General features: G+C 42.1%; 1 protein-coding gene across 1 annotated transcript; it reads left to right on the top strand.

Annotated features, from left to right (window-relative positions):
• Positions 1-2,614: 2,614 nt before the first annotated feature.
• Positions 2,615-27,319, top strand: Wdr75 (WD repeat domain 75). The gene is made up of 21 exons (XM_005084482.4): positions 2,615-2,768; positions 5,746-5,875; positions 7,074-7,139; positions 8,756-8,846; positions 10,899-11,023; positions 12,352-12,422; positions 13,433-13,552; positions 14,332-14,420; positions 15,602-15,760; positions 16,509-16,568; positions 16,655-16,770; positions 18,144-18,319; positions 19,603-19,760; positions 20,208-20,388; positions 21,358-21,452; positions 22,615-22,710; positions 23,271-23,440; positions 23,912-23,971; positions 26,062-26,208; positions 26,516-26,607; positions 26,994-27,319. Exons 1-21 carry the CDS (start codon positions 2,686-2,688, stop codon positions 27,196-27,198), a joined length of 2,490 nt encoding a protein of 829 aa, XP_005084539.1. The 5' UTR covers positions 2,615-2,685; the 3' UTR covers positions 27,199-27,319.
• The last annotated feature ends 2 nt before the right edge of the window (positions 27,320-27,321 follow it).

The following is a 27,321-nucleotide window of genomic DNA, read 5'->3' as shown; positions in this document are numbered from 1 at the left end:
TCCATTTTATAAATGTACCACATTTTCTTTATCCATTCTTTGGTTGAGGATTATCTAGGTTGTTTCAAAGTTCTGGCTAACAAGAATAATGCTGCAATGAACAAAACTGAGCAAGTGTCTTTGTGGTATGAGTGTGTATCCTTGGAGTATATGCCCAAGAGTGGTATCGATGGGTCTTGTGGTAGATTGATTCCCAGTTTTCTAAGAAACAACCATATTGATTTTTAAAGTGGCTGTACAAGTTTTTACCCCCACTTGCAATGGAGGAGTGTTCACCTTGCTCCACAGCCTCTCCAGCACGGTTGTGAAGAAAAACATAGTAAAACAACTGAAATCAAAACTGATTTGTTCATTGTTTTTTTCTTCATCGCCTCAGGATATAATAAGCTTATATCAGATCTCAGAGTTTCCAAGAGAGCTTAAAGGATTTATTACTTAGACATCAAGAGACTGGGGAGTGGGGCCTGGCGACACTAAATTCACCGTGTTCTTCCACTAAGAAAAGGCATATCATAATCATGAAAAAAACTATTTAACATAATAATCAGTGCCTCTCTGCTTAGCTCTGGTTCCCAAACTATAAAAATTTAATGTTTCTCATGTGCTTAACCCAACAGAAAGTAAATTTCTCTGTTGTTTGTTTGTTGCAATTGTGATGTGTAAAGCTGTTCTGACATTTGAGAATATATTTTCCTGCTGTGAATAAGCATACATTTATGGTGAGTTGCAAATGTACCAAGCCTCTGCTTCCGTTAGGATGAAGAGATCAGTGGCTCTTCTTTAGGGGTAGTTCAGAGCCAGCACAAATGGGAAATACTGTTGACAGATGAACGGCTCACCGCAGACAAACATACCCCAATATGCAGTGACCACATACATAATGCATATATAAAGTGTTAGAGAGGCATCAATGTTGGCTTTTCAGTCGATTTTTGGCACCAAATGTAAGTGTTCCGGGCGGATCAGGATGGAACAGGAGTGGGTCAGGTATTCTGGCTCTTGGGAGTCACAGGATACTGAGGATTACACAGCTCAGATGGAAAGGTATCCTGGAGCTTGGGAGCCAAGGACCACCACAGGTTGTAGTAAGCTTAGCTGCTTACAGCCCAGCCTCAGGGAAAGGCTTCCCCAGTGTATCTGCTCTGCTACAGCAGGACAGGGTCTTCCAGCTGGGGATGTTCACCAAGTGTAACAGTTTTGCTCGGCAGGAGGAAGTTGCTACAGTTCAGCTCTGCTCCCAAAAAGCAGAGAGCGGAGAGAGAGCGGGGAGTGGAGTGTAAGAACTCCGCTCTGCCAAGGGAAGGTTTCCCAAGCAAGTGTCACAGCCCTGCCCTGCCCTGCCCTGCCCTGCCCTGCCCTGCCCAGGGTCCCCTCTGCTCCGTTGCTGCTGCTAAAGAAGATCTTCACCCAAAGCTCATTGAAGGGGTTTATTAGGAGGGAAGGATCCAGGAGAGTGGCTGCCCTCTGCCAGAGTGGCAGAGGACAGCCTGGTAGAGCGAACAGACACAAGCTGAACAGACACAGGATTTATATAGGGCTTCCAGGGTGGGGATTGGTCAGATTTTAGTGCTGAGCTCAGATTGGCTAGAGCTCTGCTCAGTGATTGGTTAGTTTTCTGCACATGATTAGGGTCAGATTTGGCTCTGGTTTCAGAGCCAAAGTGTGTTTCTTTCTCTGGTCCTTTTTAGCCTTTTGGCTCCAATTTTAGGGCCAGGGTGCATTTCTTTCACTGACTCTGATTCCAGGGACAAAATGTGTTCTTTTGGCACTGGTTTCAGGGTCAGGGTACATTTCTTTAGTTCTGGTTGCAGGGCCAAAGTGTGTTTCTTTGGCTCTGCTCAGGGTGTGTTTCTTTGACTGGTCCCTTTTCCCTACAATCAACATCCCCTTAACTCAGGACTAAAGCCAGAGGAACTCAACAGCCTTAGCAAATCCAACAGCCATTGCAGCTTTTTTGGGGGGAGTGGGGGTTGAAGACTGGTTTTCTCTGTGTAGCCCTGGCTGGTCTGAAACTCGCTCTGTAGACCAGGCTGCTCTTGAACTCAGAGATCCGATCCGCCTGCCTCTGCAACCAGAGTGCCAGGATTAAAGGTGTGCGCCACCACTTTTAACCCTGGACGGCTTCGCCAAAGAAAAGAACATGGCAATGACAGCTGATAGCTGCAGGGATTTCAAAGATGCTGTAGGATTTTAGCGATGCTCACAAAAAACGTTGCGAGTGATAGCTAAAGGATCCCACTTCGGTTACTGCAACTAAAAACAAACAAACAAAATCCCTTAATCCGGTAACCGAGGTAAATTGGCGCGGGGTGATTGCGTCATTTTCCTGTCGCTCAATCTCTGGGACAGAAAGGGCGAGGCCTTCGGTGGGAGGAGTGGCGCTCACTTCTGCTTCTGGCCGAGGCTACAGAGTCTGATTCAAGGGGCCGGAGGGAAAGCTCTGTCTTTGTATTAAATAGCTGCGGCGGTATCGGGAACAGTTTACTTTTGTGCATGGCTGTTCGGCTTCACTCTTTCTTAAATTGACAGCGCCCACACTAAAGATGGCGGCGCAGGCGCTGACCTGACCATCGAGTCTCGGAGCTAGAGGAGCCCGGGCGGACCGAGGCGGAGAAACACGCCCAGTCGAGGCGGCCCGGAAAGGAAGTGGGTGGTGGAGCCGGCGCTCGGTGCGTCTGCGCGAAGATGGTAGAGGAGAGCGTCCGCGTGGTTCGATGCGGCGGTAGCCGGCTGAACTTCAGGAGGGCCGTGTTCTCTGCGGATTCGAAGTATGCAGCGGGCTGACGGGGCGCCGGCGGGCTCCGGCCGGGGAGGGAGCTGTTGTCAGGCGCGGCCGAGTGCGAGCCTGGACTCCGCGTGCCCAGACCCGGAGCTCCCGGGACAGCCTGGCCTTGCTTGCTGCGTGGGTGAGCCTGGGCTCCCCCGACTCGTACCGGGGAGGTCGCAGGTGCAGGGACAGGTCGCGCGGCCAAGCTAGACCAGGTCTCCTGCGCGGCTGGAAAAGGGTCCAGGCTGTGTGCTGTTCGGCCCAGGCGAGAGTTCGTACTCCGTTATTACCATTATTCCTGGAACTTTACATAGTAAAAGCCGATGTGAGGTCTCTAGGAGGTAATCCGTCTACAGCGCTTGGCCTCGATGGCACACTGCAAGTCAGCTGGCATCCTTGCTGCTGCTGCTGCTACATTGTATCATGTAGAAGAGATGCCCGCTAGTAACTACTAAATATTTTTAAATTACTAAGTAATCATTTATTTGTTTATTTACTCATTCAAAGTACTCTGAATAGAGATACTTAGTTGAAAAAAATTTTCTCTATTAGAAGGGTAAAGATTGTATTTATGGAGGGCATACTCTCCCTCGATACCATGCCCGTGAGTGTAAGATGGTAGTTGGTTGTTCATTGTATGAATGATGAAAGTAACTTCCACACACCCAAGTCAAGGGTCTTTACAAGATAGTCCTTACAAGTAAAGGGAGTTTTGTTGACATTGTTTTATGAGATAAAGGGCGGGGGGGGGGGGAAGGGGGGACGGGCTCAGAGTTGTCACAGTTCTGTCCCTCCAGACTCATCCTTATATCCAATTTCACCCTCATTTAACTGCACCTCAGCTTAGTTATTGGAATGAGGTATGTGGTCCATTTAATTTGCCAAGTCTGATAGTTGGTTTTTTTTGTTGTTGTTGCTGTTATTGTTTTGTATTTGTCAACTGTTTTATGTATAACTAGCTGATCTGACAAAAAGGCAAGACAAACTCACTGTATGGAGAAGAAAAAACAGTAGCAGCTCTTTCAAACCCAAGGCGCTTTTAAGGCTACATTACTCAGTATTGAGAAAAATGGAGATGATGCAGAGGGCTCTAGGTGTATTATATACTTTTCTGTTGCCATTACAAAACACCATGGCCACCAGGCATTGGTGGCTCACGCCTTTAATCCCAGCACTCGGGAGGCAGAGGCGGATCTCTGTGAGTTCGAGGCCAGCCTGGTCTACAGAGCAAGTTCCGGGACAACCTCCAAAGCAATACAGAGAAACCCTGTCTCGAAAAACCAAAATAAATAAATATAAATAAAAAAACAACAACAAGAAAACACAACCACCATGACCAAAGCAACTTGGAAAACAAAATGTTTAATTTGAAGCTCACAGTTGCAGAGGGTTAGAACCTGTGACCATCATGGTAGAGAGCATGATGGAAGCAGGCAGGCTTGGTGCTGGAGCAGTACCTGAGACATCCCCATCAGAGGGAATCAGCTAAGGATGGCATGGGCTTTTGAAATCTTCAAGCCTGCGCCCCCCCCCTCCCCCCGTGACACACTTCCCCAGCAAGGCCATGCCTCCTAATCCTTTAGGAACAATTCTTCCAACTGGGAACCAAGTATTCAAACATCTGAATCTATGGGGACCATTCAGTTCTCATTAAAACCACCACACTAGGCTAGGCCAAGAAGGTTGTTTATTGAGGAGATGAATGAAAGGCCTCCCTTCGGCAGGATCCAAAAAGGCAGTGGGTTGGTTTGCTTTGTTTGTGCAGCTTGGCGCTAGGACCTTGCAGATGCTACTAGCGCCATTACTTAGCTCTGCCTCCCAGCACCCCACACACACCTGCATGTGTACACCCACTTATTTTTTCTTTTGGTTTTGTTTTTTTTTTTTTTCTTTTGAAACAGGATTTCACTAAGTTTCCCTGGTTGGTTTTGAATTCGCTGTGTAGTCCAGCACCTTTATACTTATGATGCTCCTGTCTCAGCTTCCCAAGTAGATGGAATTACAGGCTTGTATCACCAGGCCCAGCATAGACATGTGTTTGTATTGAAGAGATTGTTATATGTGATGAGAACTAGTGGAGAATGAGGTTGGGAGAGAGATTATCTGGTTATTCTTTGCTGTTTAGTGAAAAAAAAAAACTTGGTTTTGTTGTATCTTTATTTGGGGAGGGATAAGGTCAAGTTTTGCAGAATTAACTTGGTGTGACTATGAAGCCTGGTTGTATCAACCACTCATGGAGACTAAGAGCACCTTAAGAGTGGTGCGGGCTACAATCATTTGCCTCTGAACCAAGATACTGAAGAAGATGGAGCACTGCAGGTGCTTTGGGGTGGTTCCCTTTCCTGAGCTGATCGTGCACAGCCACCTGTTAGCCAGTAGTTTATAGACATACAGTCCATTATGATCTGCGTTCTGTCTTTAAAGATGAGAACTGGTAAGCAACACAGTGTCATCGATTTGATAAAGCAGGGCAATAGCAACCTCTCCTCTTAGGATGTTCATGCACAGGCGCTTTGGGAGCACAGAGAATAGCCTCACTGGCTTGAGCCTTCTACCATGTGTGGCAAGTATCTTTTGTGAACTTTTCTTATGACAAGTTCTATTATGAATGTCATCACTTTGGGTTATGAAAGAGCATCTGCTTTGTGGGAGGAAGCTACAACTCCAAAGAGGTATAAACAAAATCACCATTTCAGCTGTTGGAAAAGAAGCTGATGGAATACAGGAGTGACATGGACCTCACCATTGAGAGCACTGTTCACTCAGCATCTGTGAGCTGATATCTCCAGTCAACTATGGAGCATTTTGGAGCACAGTACACATGCTGCCTGTGAACCACTGAAGAGTAACTGGACATCAGTGTCTGTGCCATTCAGCACAGAGCAGTCCAGTTGTTTGCTATCCCATAGGTTTTAACAACATAGGCCACAAAAGACTGTCTTTGTAATATGTGAGACTTAGATTTCTCTCTCTTCCAGGTATATCTTCTGTGTCTCAGGAGACTTTGTTAAGGTTTATAGCAGTGCCACAGAAGAGTGTGTACACGTTCTGCACGGGCATGAAGACGTGGTGTCAGGAATTCTCCTCAACCCCAACAACCATCTGCAGGTGCTAGTCTGGAATGGGACATGCTAGCATTGGTTTTTTTATTGACAGGAAGGTTTCAGTTAAATTTGGTGGGGGTGCTTTACCGATTATAACCAGGGAAATAATCTGTTGGGAATGAGGTCGTGGGACAAAACTAACTGATGTAAACTTGAGAGTTCTCCATTGTTTTGACAGTGCTTGTATTTGTAACTGTTTTACTAATCCGTATTTATGATTCTTAGATAAAATAACTGGCATTTATTTTTTTAACCAAGCATAATTATTTTACCTGAATACATAATACTGTCTTACTCAAATACTTTTTATTTTTAATCTCTGAATTCATGACCCAGTTCAGAAAAATCATCAAATTGGCACTTTCTTTCAAATTAAAATTACGTATAAATCTTATAAACAAGCTATCTTCACCTAACAGTACAAAACCTGTGTAACCTAGTAAAGTTAAGCTTACTTAACAATCCCATGTTATTAAGATCTGTGCTCACCAAGGGTTCACGAACTAGTCTAACACTGTCAAGCCGTCTGTGGTAACGTGCCACAAAGATGAGTCCTAGAACGTGGCAGCACTGTGGCTGTAGAATTCCTACTGTTTCTGAAAGTAATGGTCTTTAATGGGTTGGGTTAAAAAGGAAAGAAATGTGTATGCTGCCATTTGAGGAACGTATTTTAATACTTAGGTAAGATGACTGCCATGACACTAATAGGAAAGTATTGGGCGTTAGAGAAAGCAGAACGAATTCTTGAGCACACCTTCCTTACTCATCCCATGCCATATCCCCCGTCAGAACAGAAACTTGATTCCCTCCCCTTCATCTCTACCTAAGACTTGAAGTTGCTAGCTGCTGTAATTAGATTATTTTGTAGAGACCACTGACTGGTGTCCTTTATCTCAGACACTTAGGGTGGAAGTGTCTTGGATTCTGGAGCTTTGGGATTCAGGGAATATTTTACTTTGCTGGTTGAACAGCCCCAAGTCCTAAAGCTGAAACTGACACTTTTTGAGTATCATGTTGGGGCTCATGAAACTTTATACTTGGATTTTAAATGGGGATATTCAAATTTTATAAATTCTACCACCCCTTAGAGGCTAACGATGAGTTAATGAACAACAAACCAAGCAGTCCTTTAGGCCTTTAGTTATTCGTGTGTCATTTTTGGGGTACTGTTTAATCTGTTCTGTGATGTTTTACCCTTGTAGCTCTTCTCTTGTTCCTTTGATGGCACAATTAAACTGTGGGACTACCTTGATGGCATTTTGATAAAGGTGTGTATATTGCTCTTTAGTTTTCTTCTATGGGGCTTAATCTTGAAAGGACTTCCTGAACAAGTTAAGAAATTACATTATTTTATAAGGTACATCCTTGACTGAAAATTTGAAGATTCTATCATAAAAAGAAGACTAATAAAATCACTGAGAGAAAATCTTTTTTTTTTTATATATGTTTTATTTTCCAGTTTAAATTTAGATAAGAAACGAGGTTGCTTCACAAGTCAGTTCCAGGTCCCTCTCCCATTCCCTCCCCTCCTCCTGTGCCCTCCCCCAACTCCCCCCCCCCCGTTATCCCCTCATTCCCCCAGGGAGGGTGAGGCCCTCCATGGGGGTGTCCATAGTCTGTCATTTCATATAGGGCAGGGCCTAGACCCTTCCCCAAGAGTTCAGGTTGAGAGTACACCTCACATTGTTCTATGGGAGTCCAAAGTCCGTGTGTATACTTGGGATGGGTACTGATCTGCTGCCCAAGGCTCAATAGATTACCTAGGCCTCCTCACTGACACCCAGATTCAGGGGGTCTTGATCAGTCCCATGCTGGATTCCCAGGCTGATGCCTGGGATTCAAGAGTTAACCTTTGTCTGGTCAGCTGTTTCTGGGGGTTAAACCAGCCCAGTCTTAATCCCTTTGATCATCAGTCCTCCCTCTCTGTTACTGGCTTTCTTGAGTTCAGCTCAGTACTTAACCAAGGGAGTCTGCCTCTTCTTCGATCAGCCACTAAATGAAGTTTCTGTTTCCCAGACTCTCTGGCCATAGGATTGTAGGCTGTCACTCCCCAGATCTATGTCTAAAATCCATATATGAGAGAGTACATGCCATGTTTCTCTTTTTGTGACTGGGTTACCTCACTCAGGATGGTTTCTTCTAGTGTCATCCATTTGCCTGCGAATCTCATGATTTCCATTATTTTTTTCTGTTGAATAGTACTCCATTGTGTAGATGTACCACATTTGAGAGAAAATATTTTCAATACCACCAGGATGGGAAATAAATGAGCATGGACCCTGAGGATGTAGCTCAGTGATGGAGAGTCTGTGAGGTCCCAGGTTCTGTCCAGCATTCTCAGGAAAGGGTAGGGGAGGCAGGTTCAAGTTAGTAGTTGTACATAACAGCAAAAGAAATACCAGTTACCATGATGACATGGTTCATCCCATTAATTTTAAAAGTGTGAATTTAAACAGATAGCAGAGTGATTTCCCTCCTTCCCAAAATACACATTGTAAAAAGAAGTTCAGTAATGAGCACAATCTAGAGAGACATTTGTATGTTTGTCAATGAGAAGAAAACGAAAAGTATAGTACTTTTTTTTCTGTAAGAATTTCTCATTGAAATATCCTATAATGTACGTAGTTCTTAAATTGTGGTGGAAAAATCTATGTAACCTTGATGTTACTTAAAATTAAGATAGGTTTAGTCAGTGAGACACTATGTGATCATTGAAAAGTCAGGACGGTGTATAGAAGATTATTCAACAAATAGTGTGCATGGCCTCTACGGACAGGCACTCTTGTGTTAGGAAAACAGCAGTGAGAAAGCCTTCAGCTCTGCCTCGAGCACAGTGTTCTGGAGGAACTGGGCAGTGCACAGTGGGATCTGTCATCTCTTTCAGACGTTCAGAGTTGGACCTAAACTCCATGCCATCTTTATTCCTGCCCGAGCCGAAGATTCTGTCTTCCTTACAATAAGTAAAGAAGAACCAGGTACAGCACTTAGTTTGTTTTTGTGGACATCAGATGCATCTTACAGTTTCTCAAAATTATGTTTCTCAACAGTAATTTTAATCTCAAGCTAGCAGTTTTGAGTCGACATTTACATTTCTGTCATCTTTATATTGGGGGAGGTTTTGTTCTGAGGTCTTCAGTGGATAATGATTACTGCATATATATACACGTATTTATCAATTAATAATGGACTCAGATCTAGGTGTTAGAGCCAAGTTAGAATTTCTCTTTCTGCTGAATTTTAATGCCATTTCTTAGTAAGTATCACTGTCCTTTTATTTGTTGGTCTTGAGTCATATCAAATAAAATAAGTAGAAATTGATATTAAGAACCAGGAATGTGTGCCTGAGCTGTTACTGTTTAATATTAGTGAAACTATCATGTATCAGCATTTTAGGAATGTCTACAACATTGTAAGTAATCATGGAGAATTATTCTCCATGGTAGAACTTGATATAATAGATACCAACAAGAAGTTACCCAAAGAAAATTTCTGATGCTGGAATTCAAGAGTGCCACTCACTCTATAAGATACAGTTGTATCAGAATTAAAAGTTCAAAGCAGTTTTGATATAGTTACTAGATAGTCAGCTGAATTCCCCGATATTTAATTCTTTATGTAAAAATATACAAACATACACATGTCCTTAGTATGAAAATTGTTTTCATTTTTACTAAATGGTACAATTATGTATACTTAAAATTGCTTATGGTTTAATATCAGTAACTTTTTGGTTTGTGTGCCTATTTTAAGCTTATCTGTGAACGTTCTAATGGGCCATAGCTGCCTACATACATACTCATGTACACAGGTGTGCACATGGAGGGCTACTCCATGGTATCTTCCTATGTCTCCACTTAATCTCTGTACCTGCAGCTTGCTGACTCAGCTAGGCTAGCTCCCAGGACTCCTCCTGGGCACCCACCACTGTGCTGGCTTTTGTAATTGGTTGAGGATCTAACTCAGGTCTTCATATGTTCGTGGCAAGCACCACTGAGCCACCTCCCCAGCCAACATTTCAGGAAGTTCTCAGGTGGCTTCTCACCAGTCCCATTTTATCTTATTTTAGTTTAGTTTTTCAAGACAGACTTTCTCTGTGTAGCTCTGGAGCATGTCCTAGAACTCGCTCTCTAGACCAGGCTGGCCTTGAATGCATAGAGACTGCCTGCCTCTGCCTCCCAAGTCCTGGGATTAAAGGCGTGTGCCACCACTCCCATTTTATTTTTATTTATTTATTGGAGTTTTTTGTTGTTGTTTTTTGAGACAAAATCTTTATAGTTCTAGCTGTCCTGGAACTCACTGTATAGACCAGACTGACCCCAAACTCACAGAGATCCTCCTACCTCTACCTCTGACTCTAGAGTGTTGGGATTAAAGCCAAGTAGTACCAGCTCAGACCCATTTTAAACCTCAGTGTAGTACTTTGAAACAAAAGTACACCTGTGTAAAACTCCTGATACAGCCAGGAGTGTTGAGGAGTTGAGTATTAGACTTCATGAAATGAAGAGTTCAGGGACTAGGGAGATGGGTTAGCAGTTAAGAGCACTTGCTGCCCTTGCGGAAGACTCAGATTTGGTTCCCTTCGCCCACATGGCAGCTCACCACCACCCGTTACTCCACCCCCAGGACCCCTGTAGGCACCAGGCTGTGCACAAAGTGCACTTATGTATAAGCAGGCAGAACTCAGACGTAAAATACGAATAGACAAATTTTATTTATTTATTTATTTATTTATTTATTTTTGGTTTTTCGAGACAGGGTTTCTCTGTATTGTTTTCGAGGCTGTCGGTCCAGCCTGGCCTCGAACTCACAGAGATCCGCCTGCCTCTGCCTCCCGAGTGCTGGGATTAAAGGCGTGCGCCACCACCGCCCGGCGACAAATATTTTTTTTTAAATGAAGGTACGTTTTGTTCAAGATGACCTACAGTTAAGTTACAGTCGTAGCATTTGAGAGTATAGATTAGCAGTTTTGTATGATTAAATGTACTTGCTGTAGAGAAACTGTCTAACAAATTACTTCCTCTGGCTAGACATATTTCAGCTGGTTTCAGTGAAGCTGCCTAAGTCATCCAGCCAGGACGTGGAAGCTAGGGAACTGTCCTTTGTTTTGGATTATGTAAATCGCTCACCCAAGTGCATTGCCTTTGGAAATGAGGTACATTGGTTCTGTTAGCTTCTGCTTATTTTTAAAATCTGTTCCCTAAGTTTTCCCCTCAACACTGATGATTCAGTGCTATATTGTACTTTTGTTAGTAACTAAAAATCTATGATATTCTTTTGACAAGTATTCCTGGATTATGTTGTGTGTATTAGTTTATAACCTTCCGTGTGTTATATATTCTGCCCTTTGCTCTTTTATACTTTTCCCCAAAATAACAATGTGTGGTATTTGTGCTCTTCTTTGCCTGTTTCATATAAAAATCACTGATTTGTTCCATTTAAAAAAAGAAGTTGTTCCATTTTAGGCCATGTGTCTTTAAAAAATATGGACTCTGTATCTATAATTAATGTACCCACTATAGGAAATTCAGACATTGCAGAAAAAAATAATGAGGAAAGAAAATGTTCAGTCTCACGAGTGATAATATTTAAGGACTGTTTTGAACACATAGAAGATGACAGTTCCCAAAGGAAGTAGGATGAGAATAATTTTCTCTTTTCAACTTAATATTGCAACATGCATGAATGCTAACATGTTTTTGACAGGTACTTTATGGTATTTGCACCATTGTTTAGCTGCCTGTTAATATTTTTTTTAAATAAAATGCTGCTAAAGACCTATTTCATTAGCCTTGGGGTTTGTAGAATTATTTTGTCATTCTTCTGGACAGGGTTAATTCCTCAAGGGAGAGAAGGCTTTATCATTGAGTATTGAGTCTTGCTGACCATCAGTTTTGGTAAAACCATGGTTAGAATCCTCTTCACCTCTACTAAGATTACTACTGGTGTCACGATAAGGAGCAAAGTTAAATCCCCTGGCCCTAGCCCACTTCTGTACAGAGACAAAACATAACCACAGAGTAGCATGTGTAGGACTGCCAACTGTTCCACGTAACCCTGTATGGCCATTACATAAACTTAACAACCCAGAGTCAGCCAGCTAACAACAGAATCCTGGTGTACTTATTCAGCTGAATGCTACTCAACAGTGAAAAGAAATTCACAGTATACCTAAGGCAAATTTCAGAAGGTTAGTGTTGAGGTACAGTTGCAATAAAATAAGCTGTGATGTTAAAATGACAGTTGCTGGTGAGAGTTGGGACATTGAGGAATGACCAAACAGGGAAGGGACATTTTTTGTGTTGAAGGAACTGTTTCTAAATCTTGATTGTGGTAGCAGTTAATGTAGACAGAGTCAGACAGGGCATGGTATCATATGTATGCCTAATGGGAAAAAATGTAAAACACTACACTTAAAGCTAGAGAGTAAAGTTGCAGATAAAGAGATTTCTTTTTAATGTTACCTTTTGCTTAAATCACCAGGGGGAGTATATTGCTGCAGTGCGGGACTTTTACTTATCTGTTTACTTTCTCAAAAAGAAGAAAACATGCAAGTAAGACTTCCCTTTTATTAACTTTGTTGTATTTACCAGAGCACTGGGTCCAAACCTGGGTCTTGTTTCAAGAAGTGGGACCATCATATAGAGTGACAAACCTTTTGACCCACAGTGGTAGAGGATGATCTTAGCTAGGAGTCCCCTCCATCTCAAACCCTATATACAGTGCACCAAGTGTGGATTTGGTGTAAAAATTGGACTTAAATTGACAAGGCTTGGCCTGATGATTCTCATTGGCTGTAGGGCTGAAATAGGCAGTAGATTAAGGTTTTGTTGCAGTGTTCTTTCTATTGCTGCGATAAGATACCTTTACCAAAAGTAGGTGGGGAGGAAAGGGTGTATTTGGCTAACATCTTGTTTTCATAATACATCCTAAAGGGAAGTTAGAGTGGAAACTCAGGGGTGGAACTAAAGCACAGGCCTGAGTAGTAATGGTTCACTAAGCTAGTTTTTTATACCCCCCAGACCAGTATAGCCTTACAATGTTTAGTGCATTTCAGCCACCATGTAATTCAAGTTAATAAGTTTAAGTAGAGACCGTATTTAATTGAGTTGTAAGGATGAGTAAGATGCCGTGTCTAGAGAGGCTGGTGCTGAGCTGAGTGTTGTGTGGTCAGTCTGTCTTAGCCAGGGTCATCTTCCCAGCTACCCTTAAGTTAGCATGGTTTGTAGAAAGATCCTCACTTCTTCAGAAGTGGATTAGGAACCAACCTAGACAGAGCGAATGATTTTATCACTCTGTATTGTCCCTTTAGGACACACTTCACTTAGAGCTTAATAAGCATGGCCATACATTTAATGCTGAAATTCCGCTTCAGAGAGAAAGATTGAATCAGCTGTCCCCAGGCCAGAAAAAGGTGCTAAAAGGACTTACCTTAGTAGCTTCCACTGACCAGTTCTTGTGATAAGATGTGAGTCACATGAAGTTTATGCTGTATATTGGTAAATGCTTACCAAACAGAATGCTTGATTCATAACCAAGGGGAGGTTGTTTTTCTTTTTCCTAGTTTTACTTTACCATCAACCAAAAATAAGAAGAATGCTAAGAACAAGTTTACCTGTGTAGCATGCCACCCCAAGGAAGACTGCATCGCATCTGGCCACATGGATGGCAAAATCCGCCTTTGGTCAGTGAGCTTGGGAAGACCTGGGTCACTTACATGCTGCTTCACACTCATCCTGCAGAGCGGCACTGTCCCTAGGTCCAAAGGAAGGTGGCGCCAGTGTCAGTGCTGCAGAAGCGCCTCTGTGCTGCTGCCCCGTTTCTTGTCATGCTCCCTTCATGCTGTGATGCAGGGGTCCTAGCCTCAAGCTTGTGCAGACAGGGAGGCATTCTGTCACCTGGAGCCATTTTATGTCCTGTTTTAACTAAAATAAGACAGTGTGACATTCCTGAGGACCTAGTGGGTGGTCCCTAACCCTGATGCCAGAACACTTGAGACTGCTATTTGTTGGATTTAGCATGCTGTTGTTTCCTATGTTCACCCAAGGGCAAGGTAAGAGTTCTCTTTCCTCAGCCCTAAATGAATGACTCCATCAAATAACTTCTCTCATAGCTCAGGGAAGCCTGTGCAAGAGGAGGCAGACATAGTGTCCTTTACCTGTGTAGGATGGTTTCCAGTTCAGTGTTTGTATGCAATTCCTGAGCATGGCAGTGGGTCTCTGTTTCTTGTGCCTTCTCTTAGACTTTTTTCCTTTTGTTTGTTTTGTCCAATTCTGATGTGTTTTTGTTTTACTGTACTTTATTACTGTCTCAGAAGCCTGTTTGTTTTCCAATCAGAGACAGAAAAGGAAGTGGGTCTGGATGAGAGGGGAGGTGGAGAGGAGCTGGGAGGAGTTCAGGGAGGGTAATCAGGATTTATTATGTGAGGAAAAAAATGTTAAAGTGTTTTGTTTTCTCCAATAGGAGGAATTTTCATGATGATAAGAAATACACATATACGTGTTTGCATTGGCACCATGATATGGTTATGGATTTGGCTTTTACAGTGACAGGTAAGTGCCACTTTGATAATTAAAAGGAAATTTAGAAGTACCTGAATCAAATGTTGGAATTCACAGCATTTATAGTTTAAGATTTAAAATTATACCAGGTGTGGTATACAACTGTAATCCCATTTTTAGGGGCCTGAGGCAGGAGGACTACCATGAGTTCAAGGCCTGCCTAAGCTTTGTAGTGAGATCCTGTCACAAACAAAAATAGGTTATGTGAGTCAAATTGCAGACACTTTCTATGACCTTTGTTGGGCTTTGCTCACCACAATAGAAATGTGGTTTAGGTTCCAGAATATACACTGTGCTCGGTTCTACTCACATGGAGAACATATGTAGAGTGTACGCCAGGTTTTGATACAGTCTTATTGTAAAGTTGTAGTCAATAACTGCTGCTGTTTATCAGATGCCAATAGCTGCCAGTGTTTTCCATCCTCGGTCTTTGGAATAGTGAAGTTGTTAGTTGCTCTTTCACGGATGAAGGAAGTGCGAATTTGAGGTGGTGACTAGCTAGCATAAGTGTAAGGATCCCTTTATCTCCACACTCTGACAGAGTGAGGCTCTGCCTCATTTAGAGTGTGTATTTGTATTTCTGATAGTTACTGATACAGAGTGCAGAGGATTTTTTTTCATACATCTGTTGATCATCTGTGTATCTTCTGGGAAATGTCTATATTAAAGTGTTTTTATTTATTTATATTTTTTGTCCATTCTTCAATTGTACTGTTTACACTTCTGAGTTATTTGAGTTCTTTACATCTTATAACTATTAATCCCTTATCAGATGTATGATTGACAAACATTTTATCTGTAGGTCATCTTTGCTGTTTCCTCTGTTCCACAATAGGGTGGCTGTAGCTATTACTATTGTGACTATAGAAGAAGATTTTGATTGTTTCATCACAAGGAATAGATAAATACTCAAGGTGCCAGATGCTCAAATTACATGATTTGAGTATTACACTATATATGGATGCAAGCATTATGTTGTACTGTGTATATCTGCACAGCTATGTCAATTAAAATAAGACTGAAAGATAATCAATAAAGCCAGCTAAAATGATAGGAAGACAAGAAAGACACTTTTGTAAGTTTCCAAAGAGATCACTTAAATGCTGATTATGTTTGTTTTTGTTTTCTTTTTTCCTCCAAACTCTGCACATGTGGTTTCTTTGGCTGCAAAGGCACCAGTCTGCTGAGTGGCGGGCGCGAATGTGTGCTTGTAGAGTGGCGAGAAGGATCAGAGAAGAACAAGGAGTTTCTCCCTCGCTTGGGATCTACTATTGAGCACATCTCTGTGTCACCTGCGGGAGACTTGTTCTGTACTTCACACTCTGATAACAGTAAGTCTGAGCTGCTCATTGTGAGGAGGTAATAGGTAAAAGAGTTCTACTTTTCTCCACCCCTCAGCCTCACACGCCTTCAGACCCATCAGTCTCAGATCCTTTTTATGAAAACATAAGGCTAAATACGTTTTCTTGTTGCTATGGAGATTGTATTTTCAGACTCTTTAAAGTGGAAGGCAGGTTTGAAGTGGGCCTTCCTACTTTGATAAGTCGTGGCCTTTTCTGAGCATGCCAGTGAGCTTCCCTTGACGTAGCTCTACATGAGTGCTGTGGCGTGTGGTAGGAGGAAGGGCACTCACTCTTTTCCCGTTCCTTCTCACCTAGGTCAGTTTGTGAACTATCCGTTTGTCCATGAGCACTAGCTGTGAAAGCGGGTAATAGAAACCCTAATCTTAGGCAGACCCTACTCAGTTCCCAGCACCCACATCAGGCCTGCAACTCCAGTTTTGGGATACCCACTGCCTTGTCTAGATTCCCCAAGCTCTTGCACTCACATGCGCATTCTTCCCCACACCCATACATGAGCACACATAGTTTGAAAGAAAGGGCTAATGACTTCTACAGAAACTTCTATCCCCATCCCTAATTGCTCAGTTAGCTCGCAGAATATAGCCCTGATTTTCTAGTAACACTGACTTAGTTGAACTTACTGGATTTTCTTGTGTTCTGGTATATTCCAAAGGTCCTCATCACCTTGATATTCTGATCTGTTTATGTTTAATTATTTTTCTCTCTGCTTTAACAGAGATAACAGTTATTCACCGAAATCTCAGCGCATCTGCTGTCATTCAAGGCCTAGTCAAAGGTACTGCAGCCTCTAGGGGATGTGGGATTGTACCTGGTGTGTGGCTGCTGCCACAGTGCGGTTGACGTCTGTCACTTCTCTTGCAGATAGGAGTATATCTACTGGCCTGATGGTCGACCCAAGAACCAAGGCTTTGGTTTTGAATGGAAAGCCTGGTCACCTGCAATTTTATTCTCTCCAGGGTGATAAGCAGTTATATAATGTAAGATTTTGATCCATAAGCCAAGTTTTAAAATGAGTGAAAGGTCTGTACAGTGCTGCTGGGGTTGTGTGGAAACTGCAGATGTTGATCCTATGCTTTGTGTTTGAACCTAGCTGATAGTGTCTGTGATTACTCTAGTCTCTAGTGCAGTTGTTGCTGCCCACACATGTGCTTTGAGTCACAGTGAAAGGGAATGAGCCTGTGTTGATGGGGTCTGCTGGGTGGTAAAACTGTCATTCGCATGCCAGAGTTCAAAGTTAGTGTAGATTACACAAGAACACTTCAGTCCTGACACATGCGGCCCACCTTTTCCTTGTGCCCTGCAGTGCTCTTCTTACATTACTGCTGTAGTAACTAACTTTTCCTTCCTTCCTCCCTTCCCTCCCTCCCTCCCTCCTTCCTTCCTTCCTTCTCTCCCATATCCTTTAAACATAAAAACAGTTAGTACCCCCACATGTTCTGAAAGGACACTTAATACATTTAATACAGTTTTGAACATCCCCAGACTCAAAATCCAAAGGGTTTTTTTTTTGGTTTGGTTTTTTTTTTTTTCAGGGATGGGGTGGGGGGTTCAAGACAGGGCTTCTCTGTTTAGCTCTGGCTGTAGTGGTACTCACTCTGTAGACCAGGCTGACCTTGAACCCAGAGGTCTACCTGCCTTTGTCTTCTTTGTACTGGGGTTAAAAGGTATATGCCACCATGCTTGGCCAAAGTCCAAACTCTTAAATGTTTCTAGATCTAAAACTTCTGAGTACTTCCCTGATACTATGTGAGGAAAATCCCGTGCCTGACTTCATGTGAAGACTTGTCACAGCACAATGCTAAAACTACTATGTAAAATTACCCACCGGCTGCCTGTAGATTTAAGTGCATATAAAAAACGTAAAGAATTTTATATGTAGACTTGGGTCCTAGCCCCCAAATATCTCCTGTGTCTATAAAACCATTCTAAACTTCAAATGAAATCTGAAGACATTTTGGATCTATAGCTATTTAGATGAAGGCTCCTCAACCAAAAACAACCACTTTATTTTCTTAGCAACACAAGACAATTCATTTTAAGGAATTAAGAGATTAGTCATAAATAAAAAGCTAGCCTGCTTTTATGTATTTATTTTTTTTAACTCTCTTAACAGGATAGAGCATTTATTTAGCCTTTAGGTTTTCTTAGAAGAAAGCTGACTGTAGGTTAACGATACTTACATTAATAACATTTATTTAGCCTTTAGGTTTTCTTAGAAGAAAGCTGACTGTAGGTTAACGATACTTACATTAATAACATTTATTTAGCCTTTAGGTTTTCTTAGAAGAAAGCTGACTGTAGGTTAACGATACTTACATTAATAACATTTTGGACTCTTTCACCTTGTCAGTTAGATATCATACAGCAAGAGTACATCAACGATGACGGTCTAATCCAGATTGAACTAGTGAAGGCTGCCTTTGGCTGTTCTGGCACTTGGCTGGCAACAGTTGAACAACGACAAGAAAACAAAAGTGAGCTCGAACTGCAAATGAAACTGTGGACCTATAGCAAGAAAACCCAAGGGTAAGCCTACTGTGTGGCCACCTCACTTGCGTTCCTATTTCATGGTTAAAACTGCCAACCTTTCTGTTTCATTTTTACACATAGAAATGGGGCTTGGAGTATTTTTCTAACAAGAAAGCTTTAATTTAGCTCTGTTTTGAGAAAGCATTGGTGCAATGTAGATCATGTTATGTCATCACAGAAAAGATCAAACATGAGAAAGAATTGTAACTCCACAACATAACACCCAATTCTAGGCAAATCCAGAATTAGGATTCAAATGTGCCTTAGTACCTGTCAAAGTAGAACTATAACATTTGTCATGTTTAGGTAAATAACACGCTGCTTGTTTGCAGAATTGTTCACTGGGTGTTTGTGTACCAGCCTTTTTATTTTGGAGACAGGGTCTCTCTGTGTAGCCCTGGCTGTTCTGGAACTTGCTATGTAGACCATGCTGCTTCAAACTCAGATTTGCCTGTCTCTGTCTCCCTAGTGCTGGAATTCATGGCATGTACCACCACGCCTGGCTTGGTACATTTGTAAAGAATAGTAAGCTAAGCCTATGCCCCATGTTTCACAGATGAGAAAAACAGCCCAGAATTAAGAGATTCTCCTAGTCCTCTCTTGTAGCATCTGCCCCTGGAGGCACTTGATCCACAGCTAGGTGCTCTCTTAGGACAGAGCAAGCAGTGTCAACAACTGGGGTGATTTCAGTAAGTTATTTTTATCCCATGTTTTCACAATGTAAATATAGTGGAGTTTTCAAGGCCTGGCTCTCTCCCTCTCTCTCCATTTAGAAGAAACCAGACCTCTAAGTTCTGTGTAATTGCCCTACAGAGTCTGCTACAGTGGCCTTTGGTCATGGTTTGTTTTATATTAGGTTCATTTTTTTCCAGTGAGCTAGCCGCTGTCTATACTGATCAGTATTTGAGTCACCCCAGATGCATGTGGTGTTAGAGCTTGTACTGTAATGTTAGACATAGAGTGTGTGAAATTTTACCATTGTGGGTTACAATCCATCAGCTGCCTTTTTTTTTTTTTTTTTTTTTTTTTTTTTTTGGTTTTTCGAGACAGGGTTTCTCTGTATTGTTTTGGAGGCTGTCCTGGAACTCACTCTGTAGACCAGGCTAGCCTCGAACTCACAGAGATCCACTTGCCTCTGCCTCCCGAGTGCTGGGATTAAAGGTGTGCACCACCAACGCCCAGCTTCAGCTGCCCATTTTAAAGGTGTTATTGCATGATGTATAGAGTACTAGCCTACCAAGTCTTTTCTGCGAGTAAATTTGTGATTTTCCTTCTACTAGGTTTGCTCTTAACACAAAGATCACCATGCCGCATGATGACCACATCACAGCTCTCTGTTTCAATAATGCAGAAAACTATGAAAAACCCATACTGGTCACAGCTAGCAGAGATGGCCACTTCAAAGTGTGGGCGTTAGTGGATGACTCTGATATATATAGTAAGTTAACATATAGACTGTGTTGAGAAGTTACAGCTTTAAGAAGTGATATATTTGTATCATCATTAATACCCTCTTTGAGAAGGTGTTTTCTGCCTTGTCAAGTTGTGTAAACCATTGCTAATTTCAGCAGTCTTTTGCATATTAAACTTTTACATAGTCTTTCACCAGAATCTGTGCCTTGGGGAAGTGAGTGACTTTGTGTCAGTTTGGTGCAGCTGAAAGGCCTCTTGCTGCTGGGTCTTTCTCTTCTCACTAGGGGGAGGTCAAGGTCTTCAGGAAGGGAAAATACCAAAAAGGTGTTTTGTAATACTTTGCTAGCACAGTTGTGTGGAATCTGTTTTTGTTATGTTTGTTTTCTTTGTTTAACTTTTTCAGTTAATAACGTGTCTGAAATACTATTTATTAATGTTTACGCCATTTTTGTTATGTCTTGTTTTTCCACAGAAAAAGCCATTGGCTGGACCTGTGACTTTGTGGGTAGTTACCACAAGTATCAAGCAACCAACTGCTGTTTCTCTGAAGATGGCTCCTTACTAGCAGTTAGTTTCGAAGAAATAGTCACAATATGGGATTCAGAAACATGGGAACTAAAATGTACATTTTGCCAACGAGCTGGGAAGATAAGGTAGGTAAATTAGTTTATATTGCTACCAAAGTATATATTTCTTTGAAATTTCAGTGAGTCTTTAAACGTCAATAATAATGTATGTTTCCCACAATAGAAGTAATCTGTAGTTTACTGGGGAATAAGGTTAAGAAACTAATCAAAATGTTGGAAAACTGAAACTTGTGAGTACATGGGCAGCTGGCAGACATTCTTTTTTTTTTTTTTTTTTTTTTTTTGGTTTTTCGAGACAGGGTTTCTCTGTGGCTTTGGAGGCTGTCCTGGAACTAGCTCTTGTAGACCAGGCTGACCTCGAACTCACAGAGATCCGCCTGCCTCTGCCTGCCAAGTGCTGGGATTAAAGGCGTGCGCCACCAACGCCCGGCACTGGCAGACATTCTTAAACTGGGATTAACATTGGACTATCCAACTTTGTTCAGTATAATACACAATTTAATTGGCATGTTGTGTAGCAATTAAAGCTATGCCAGCCTCAGTTGATCCTGACATGGCAGTCTATGTGTTCCCATAGAAACATAACACTCAAACCATTCATTCCTTCTGGTACCCAGACGCGAGGACGGTTCTGGAAGGTGACTAATTTCATCTAATATAGCTGATTTTGAGTTTACTTTGTAAATCTTTCTTTAGAATTCTGAATATAGATCTCCCCCTGTGGGTAAAGAACGTCAGGTTTTATTAATTGTCATTATATATTTTATATAACTTGTGCTGTGCTGTGTGGTGGTTGTTACATGGTGCTGCATACAAGAGAGTTGATCCTCCAAGTTTGCTAAGGAAATACAAGTGTCTAAATGACACTTTGTATTGCCTTAGCACCTTTTCCACTGCTGTTAGAACAGCTCGGAACACAAAAGGAAAACCCACGCCTGCTTGCAAGTCTGTATTGAGCAGAACTAACCCGGTGGGCTCATCATATGCAAATGTGCTAGCGCTGCCACAGCTCACCCTGGTGTGGTTCTGACCTAGGCACCTGTGCTTCGGAAGACTAACATGCTCCAAGTACCTTCTCGCCACGACCCACAATGGCATACTCTGCTGTTGGAACCTGCTCAGCTGTTCAAGTAAGCTGCTGTGTTTCTCTGAGGGAAGCACATTTGGGAAACAGCGGTTAGACTTTAACAGGTTAGGAATAAAGGGTCCTATTTCCGTGTCTTTACCACAACACTGTAATTTTTCATTTCACCAAGATTTCAATCAGTGGGCGGGTAGCAGATTATGTACTGTAAGCCATAAGGCACTTGTGCCCAGTGTGCTCAGGGTGCAGGACTCCATCATCAGACGTTGAATTGTATGTAGGACCCCAGACAATGTAAGATTTTAAAGTACTTTGTCATAGTACTCCTGAAAAATGAGGCTTTGGTGGCATGGTACTGATTTGCCTATAGGGAAGGTATGGTATTATTTTGCAATGAATGTGTATGGTGGTCTCTGTCACCCACATTTAGTAAGAGCAGAAAAGCAACATCCATGAGTCTGAGGGAGCCCAACTTTGTCACAGTGTGTTGTGATTTTTTGTTTATGATATAACAGAAAGAACTTGCTAGATGATCAAAGTACAAAACTAGCCACACTAGCTAGTCATAGAGGCCAGGCAGTGGTGCCTCACCGCTTTAATCCCAGCACTCAAGAGACAGAAGCAGATGGATCTCTGTGAGTTCAAGGCCACCCTGGCCTGCAGGAGAGCAAATCAGTCTAAAAGAGAACCAGACCTCACACCTTTAATCACAGCACCGGGGAGGTGGCTGGGTGGAGAGAGGAATGTAAGGTGGGAGGAGACAGGAACTCATTGCAGTCTAAGGTTTGGTAGAGGCAGATGCAGTTGGATTCAGTCGAGGATTTGTGGAGACAGGACTGCCCTTTCAGTCAGAGATAGAGATGATAACTCTTTGGCTGGTTGCTTTGCTTTTCTGATATTTAGCTTGAACCACAATATGAGTCTGGGTTTTGGTTCTATGCCACAGTGTGTGGGAGGACCTGAAGTTGGTTGTGCAGCTCTGCTTTCTCCTGCCTCCCCAGGGAATGTCAGTGTATGTATGTAGTTACAGAATCGTAAACTCCTCCCTCATAAGAGTAACAGGCTGGACGCAGTGTGTATCTGTTGTTACAAAAAGAGTAAATTCCTTCCATATAAGAGTGAGGGGCTGGACTGTCCCAGGAAAGAACGCCCATTGTAAAGACTTAGAGCTTTGGTGAGCCTGTTCTTAGGGTGTCCTCTTCCCACAGTGCAGTGGAGTGCGAAACTGAACGTTAGCGTTTTGGAACCCGACCCCTACTCAGACTATGTTGCTGCAGTGTCTCGGTCTACAGCGGGCTCAGATCGTAAGTACTAACCGTGCTCTGATAGCGTGAGGCCTGCTTCCTAAGTTTTCTTTTTCATGTCTTTAGTATAAACTCAAGCCCTCTCACTTTGCATCAGAAATTCATCTGCAGCTCTTTGCCTAGGGCCCTGCCCTACCTCTCTTGCCCAACTCCTATAATGTATGCTTTCACACTTAGTGCCAGGAATGTTCTGTTATATCCCTAAATTTTCCACAGGCCAATTCACACCCAGTCTTCAAAATCTCCCTTTGGATGTCTAACTGGACCTCATCTGCTTCTGAGACAATGTCTGCATGTCTTTTCTGATGCTTAAGACCAATGTTTGGGCAGTATTCTGGTGTCACACTCTTCTACAGATGCCCCTGGTCTCTGGAATAGAATTCCTTCCTACCCTGTTTGGTGCATAGTATGCTGATTAAACAGAAACAACAGATTTGAAACAGTGCTAAGCAGGGCCATTTACCTGGTGGGCTAGGTTTGGTTGAGTGTGTTCCAGCAGCCTGAGGTTAGAACCAGCTTCCACAGGTAAAATGCTGACATCTTTCTGTTTTCTCCTTTAGTGTTTGTATTCAAACCTAGTGAGCCAAGGCCATTGTATATTCAAAAGAATGTCTCCAGAGAGGAAGTCCAGTGGGGAGTGTTTGTACCTCGAGATGTCCCTGGATCATTCACCTCAGAAGCTCACCAGTGGCTGAATAGGTCCCAGTTTTACTTCCTAACGAAATCACAGGTAATTGACTCCCTCGAAAAGTGTGATCAGTTTATAGACACCATTTAAAAAAGTTTGTATCTAGGTAGAACTCTTTCATTGAAGGTTTATTTTCCAAAAGCAGTGCTATGAATGTGGTTGGCCTAGACCTCACCCCGCCTCTGTGAGGCTTTGTGTTAACTCTGTGACACAAGAAAAGCACTACATTACTTGAAGTTGCATTTATTAGCATTTCCCCCTAATTTTATGGTTTGAGTTGCTATGGAAGAAGCCAGTGGCTTTTACTTTGTTACCAGGTCTTACATGCCTCTCAAAACATAGTCTTATAACTCTTAGCAGGACCTTTCCAACAAACTTAAATCTTTTAGAGCTTTTCTGTAAGCAAATGTGTATATCAAAATGAAAATTTGACATTTTAGGACTTTGTGTCATCTTATTTAATTTGTACCTCATTATATTCATTTTACTCCATTAATTGACCTCTCTTTTCAGTGTTTATTAACATTTAGTACGAAGTCTCCAGAAGAGAAACTCACACCAACAAGTAAACAGGTAGGCATTTGATGCTGTGGATGTGCTGTGGTGTCTTCCTAAAGAAAGTTAGCTTTTAGAATTCAGCTGTGATGAAAGTGGCTAGCTGGGCTGTAAGAAGGAATTGTAAAGTGCATACCTGTAAACTGATTTGACATTACATTGCCCTTTTAAAGTTTAGAGTACTAGAAGGATAATCATGTTTTTTAAATTGTCAGTCATTTGGCTTGCCATGTCTAATTTTTGAAATGGAATTGACTGAGTAGCCAATTGTAGATCAACAATACTGGGCTGGGTGGAGCATGCCAGAGTAGATGAGTGTATGTGATGTGCCGAGCTTATATTGAAATGACATCCAACCTAGTCCACTAAGGATCTTGGATTTTGTTGTCTGCACTGTTTTCTCAAAACAACCAACACCCCATGAACAAGAAGGGACTTCTATATCACCATCATCACAGAAACTTATTATGTGGTTAAGGTTTTGTTTCCTTGCTTGGGCTTCATATCTCTAAGGATGTGTTTAGATTATGGATTATGGATTTAACTATCTGTTGAATTTATTGAAGTTCTTGAAGCTGAAAGTTTGTATTGTCTTCACGTATAAGTGTATCCATAGCCAGGCAGTCCACACACTCACTGTCTTTCTGTGATCAACTCCTCCCCAGTTAATGATTGCCTCCTTTTTTAAATTTGCTTATTTTTTGTTTTGTTGTTCTTATTTAATTCTACTCTAGCATTTATGCAAATTAACTTAATTCTTTCAGAATTTTCAGACACATGGGTATTCTTTCAAATCATGAAAAACTGTTCTCACAAACCTATACCTTACTTCAGTCTGGACTAGTTGCTCTCAGAGTCTACTACACACTGGTCATCCTAGGCCTGGGTTCCTCATTCTTGGGATCCATGTCACCTCTAGGACAGTAGATCCGTAGAACTGCTCTTTCTTTGGTCACCTCTAGGACAGTAGATCCCATAGGACTACTCTTTTTTGGTCACTTCTTTGCTTTGGTGAAAACTATTGATGGATGTGTGGCCTAGGACCTTGTTCAAATTTAGGATCTTATAGTTTGGGCAGTATTCTTTATTCTCTCTGACTTGATTGATTAGTTGTGTATAAATGTAAACCAAACACTATTTTCTTAGCACTTTGAAGGTGGTAGCCTAAGATCATTTAGCTTCTGATGTTGCTAAATACCCAGTGCCATTCTTTATCTTTGATTGTGTATCCATAGCTTGCTTAATTTCTTCTGAAAACTCATTAAATTTATTCACAAATGTTTGTTGATTGCCATCTGTATACCAGGGACTATTGTTGTAGACAATTGGGATATGTTAGCAAAACAGCCTTGTCTGTAAAGATGTGGTATTTATAGTTACCAGGAAGATACAGATGCTAAACAGCAAATGATAAGTCAGTAAAATGTGGAGTGCTTTAGAAAATGCAAAGACGTGCAGCAGGGTTGGAGATGGAGGGACAGGGGAGTGAGGCACGTCTTTCAGTTTTAAACGGGAAGTCAAGAGAGGCCTTACTGAGTACATCCATCCATCCTTCCCCTGCGTGTACTGCGGTGCACCCTGGAGAGTTAGAATAAGGGGCTGACTCAGGAGGTGCTTGCTCTTTCTCCCACACACCCTCAGCTGCCCTGGGCTTTATTTTTAATAAAGAACAAATTCTGCTTAGTCTCCAGCCTTTCACTCTAGGTCACTTTTTGACTGTTTGTGGGCAGTTTTCTCATATTTATCAGCACACACCTTGCTCTTATCACAGCTGTCTTAGAAGATTGCTTTCTTGGCTCTACTAAGATTTCATCCTAGCATGTCACCAGGGGCCTTTCCCCATTCTCTGCCTTTGTGAGCGTATGCTCACTGTGGTCTATGTAAGTCCCAGCAAGGAACCATGGTTATTGCATCAGCATCTGAGGTGAGCTTTCCCATCTAGAAAGGTGGACACCAGACGTCTGCTGCTTTGTCTGTGCATGAAATTAACTGGGAGTAATTTCTAAGCTTTCACCAGAGCCATTTACAATTCTGTGGCACTTAGATTTTAAGTCAAAGAAGTCCACCTTTTTATTGAAATAATTTCCTTTTCTCTTCCGTCCATATAGCTGCTGGCAGAGGAAAGTCTGCCGACAACCCCATTTTCTTTGATATTGGGAAAACACAGGCAACAGCAGGAGGCAAGGTTGAATGGAACATCAGAGAATGAACTGATACAACTCCCCTTAACAGAGAACATACCTGCAATTAATGAGGTGAGTGATCAGTACACAAGGCCGTGGAAGGCAGTGGATACAGCAAGCATCTGTCTCAAGTAGCATTTGACTCGTCCTCCATCCAGATAAGCACAGTACCTTAGTGGGTGATTCTCTCCTGGACCTGGGTGAGGAGAGGGTTGCACAGGTGTGGGAAGCTGGAAGGACTGTTTCCTTTGGTTTGGTTTTTCTCCAGGAACGGCTTTTGTGTTTGCCTTGGCACTTAGAATAAAGGGTATTAGGAAGTAGGGTAAACCCTCTGTGGAGGACATCTTTTAACAAAGGCTGTCTTTCCGTGTGCCTCTAGCTGCTTCACACCCCAGCCCACGTACTGCCATCGGCTTCTTTCCTGTGCTCCCTGTTTATAAACTCACTGCTGCTGTCTAAAGAGACTAAAAGGTAAGAGCTCCAAATGGTCCGTCTTCTGTACTGTTTGGGAAATGTCGTCCACTGTATTTGCATCTTAGCTTCGAAATGTAGCTAATAACTTAAGGTTATTAAATACAATACTTGTGACAAACTGAGAGAGATAAGTTATGTGTGCTTTAAGATGTGCTGAGAATCACACGTTTTATAAGTTCACTTGCTCCTTTATGACCCATGCTCCATAAGGACACTCATCACAATGTCTTCAGTTGCTCCTTTATGACCCATGCTCCATAAGGACACTCATCACAATGTCTTCAGTTGCATTGCCTTTCTATGTGTATTTCAGGGTGGGTGTCTTAGAGTTATTATTTGCAAGTATCTAATGTTGTTTACATTTTATTCTGTTATTGTCAAAGTTCTGAAGAAATTCCTGATGATGTAGATATGGAAGACAAAGAAGAAAGTGACAGTTCAGATGAAGAAAAGGATTTCACTGAAAAAGCCCAGGAAACAAATAACACGGATTTGGGGGAAGATGTTATACATCAGCTGTCAAAATCTGAAGAGAAAGAGCTGAGAAAGTTCCGAAAAGTAGACTACAGCTGGCTAACTGCTCTGTAGGCCGAGACTCTAGCTGCCGACCGAGGCACAGCAAGTCACTATTGTACTTAATTTTTTACTGTCTGTTAGCTCTCAAAATACTTTATTTTATTAAGACAAAATATTAAAAGTCTTTTGTTTATT

This window comes from Mesocricetus auratus, unplaced genomic scaffold (genome assembly GCF_017639785.1).
Source record: "Mesocricetus auratus isolate SY011 unplaced genomic scaffold, BCM_Maur_2.0 Super-Scaffold_100010, whole genome shotgun sequence".
In the NCBI taxonomy this organism is placed as follows: domain Eukaryota; kingdom Metazoa; phylum Chordata; class Mammalia; order Rodentia; family Cricetidae; genus Mesocricetus; species Mesocricetus auratus.
Note: the sequence above shows the minus strand (reverse complement) of the source record. Positions and strands in the feature narration are given on the sequence as shown.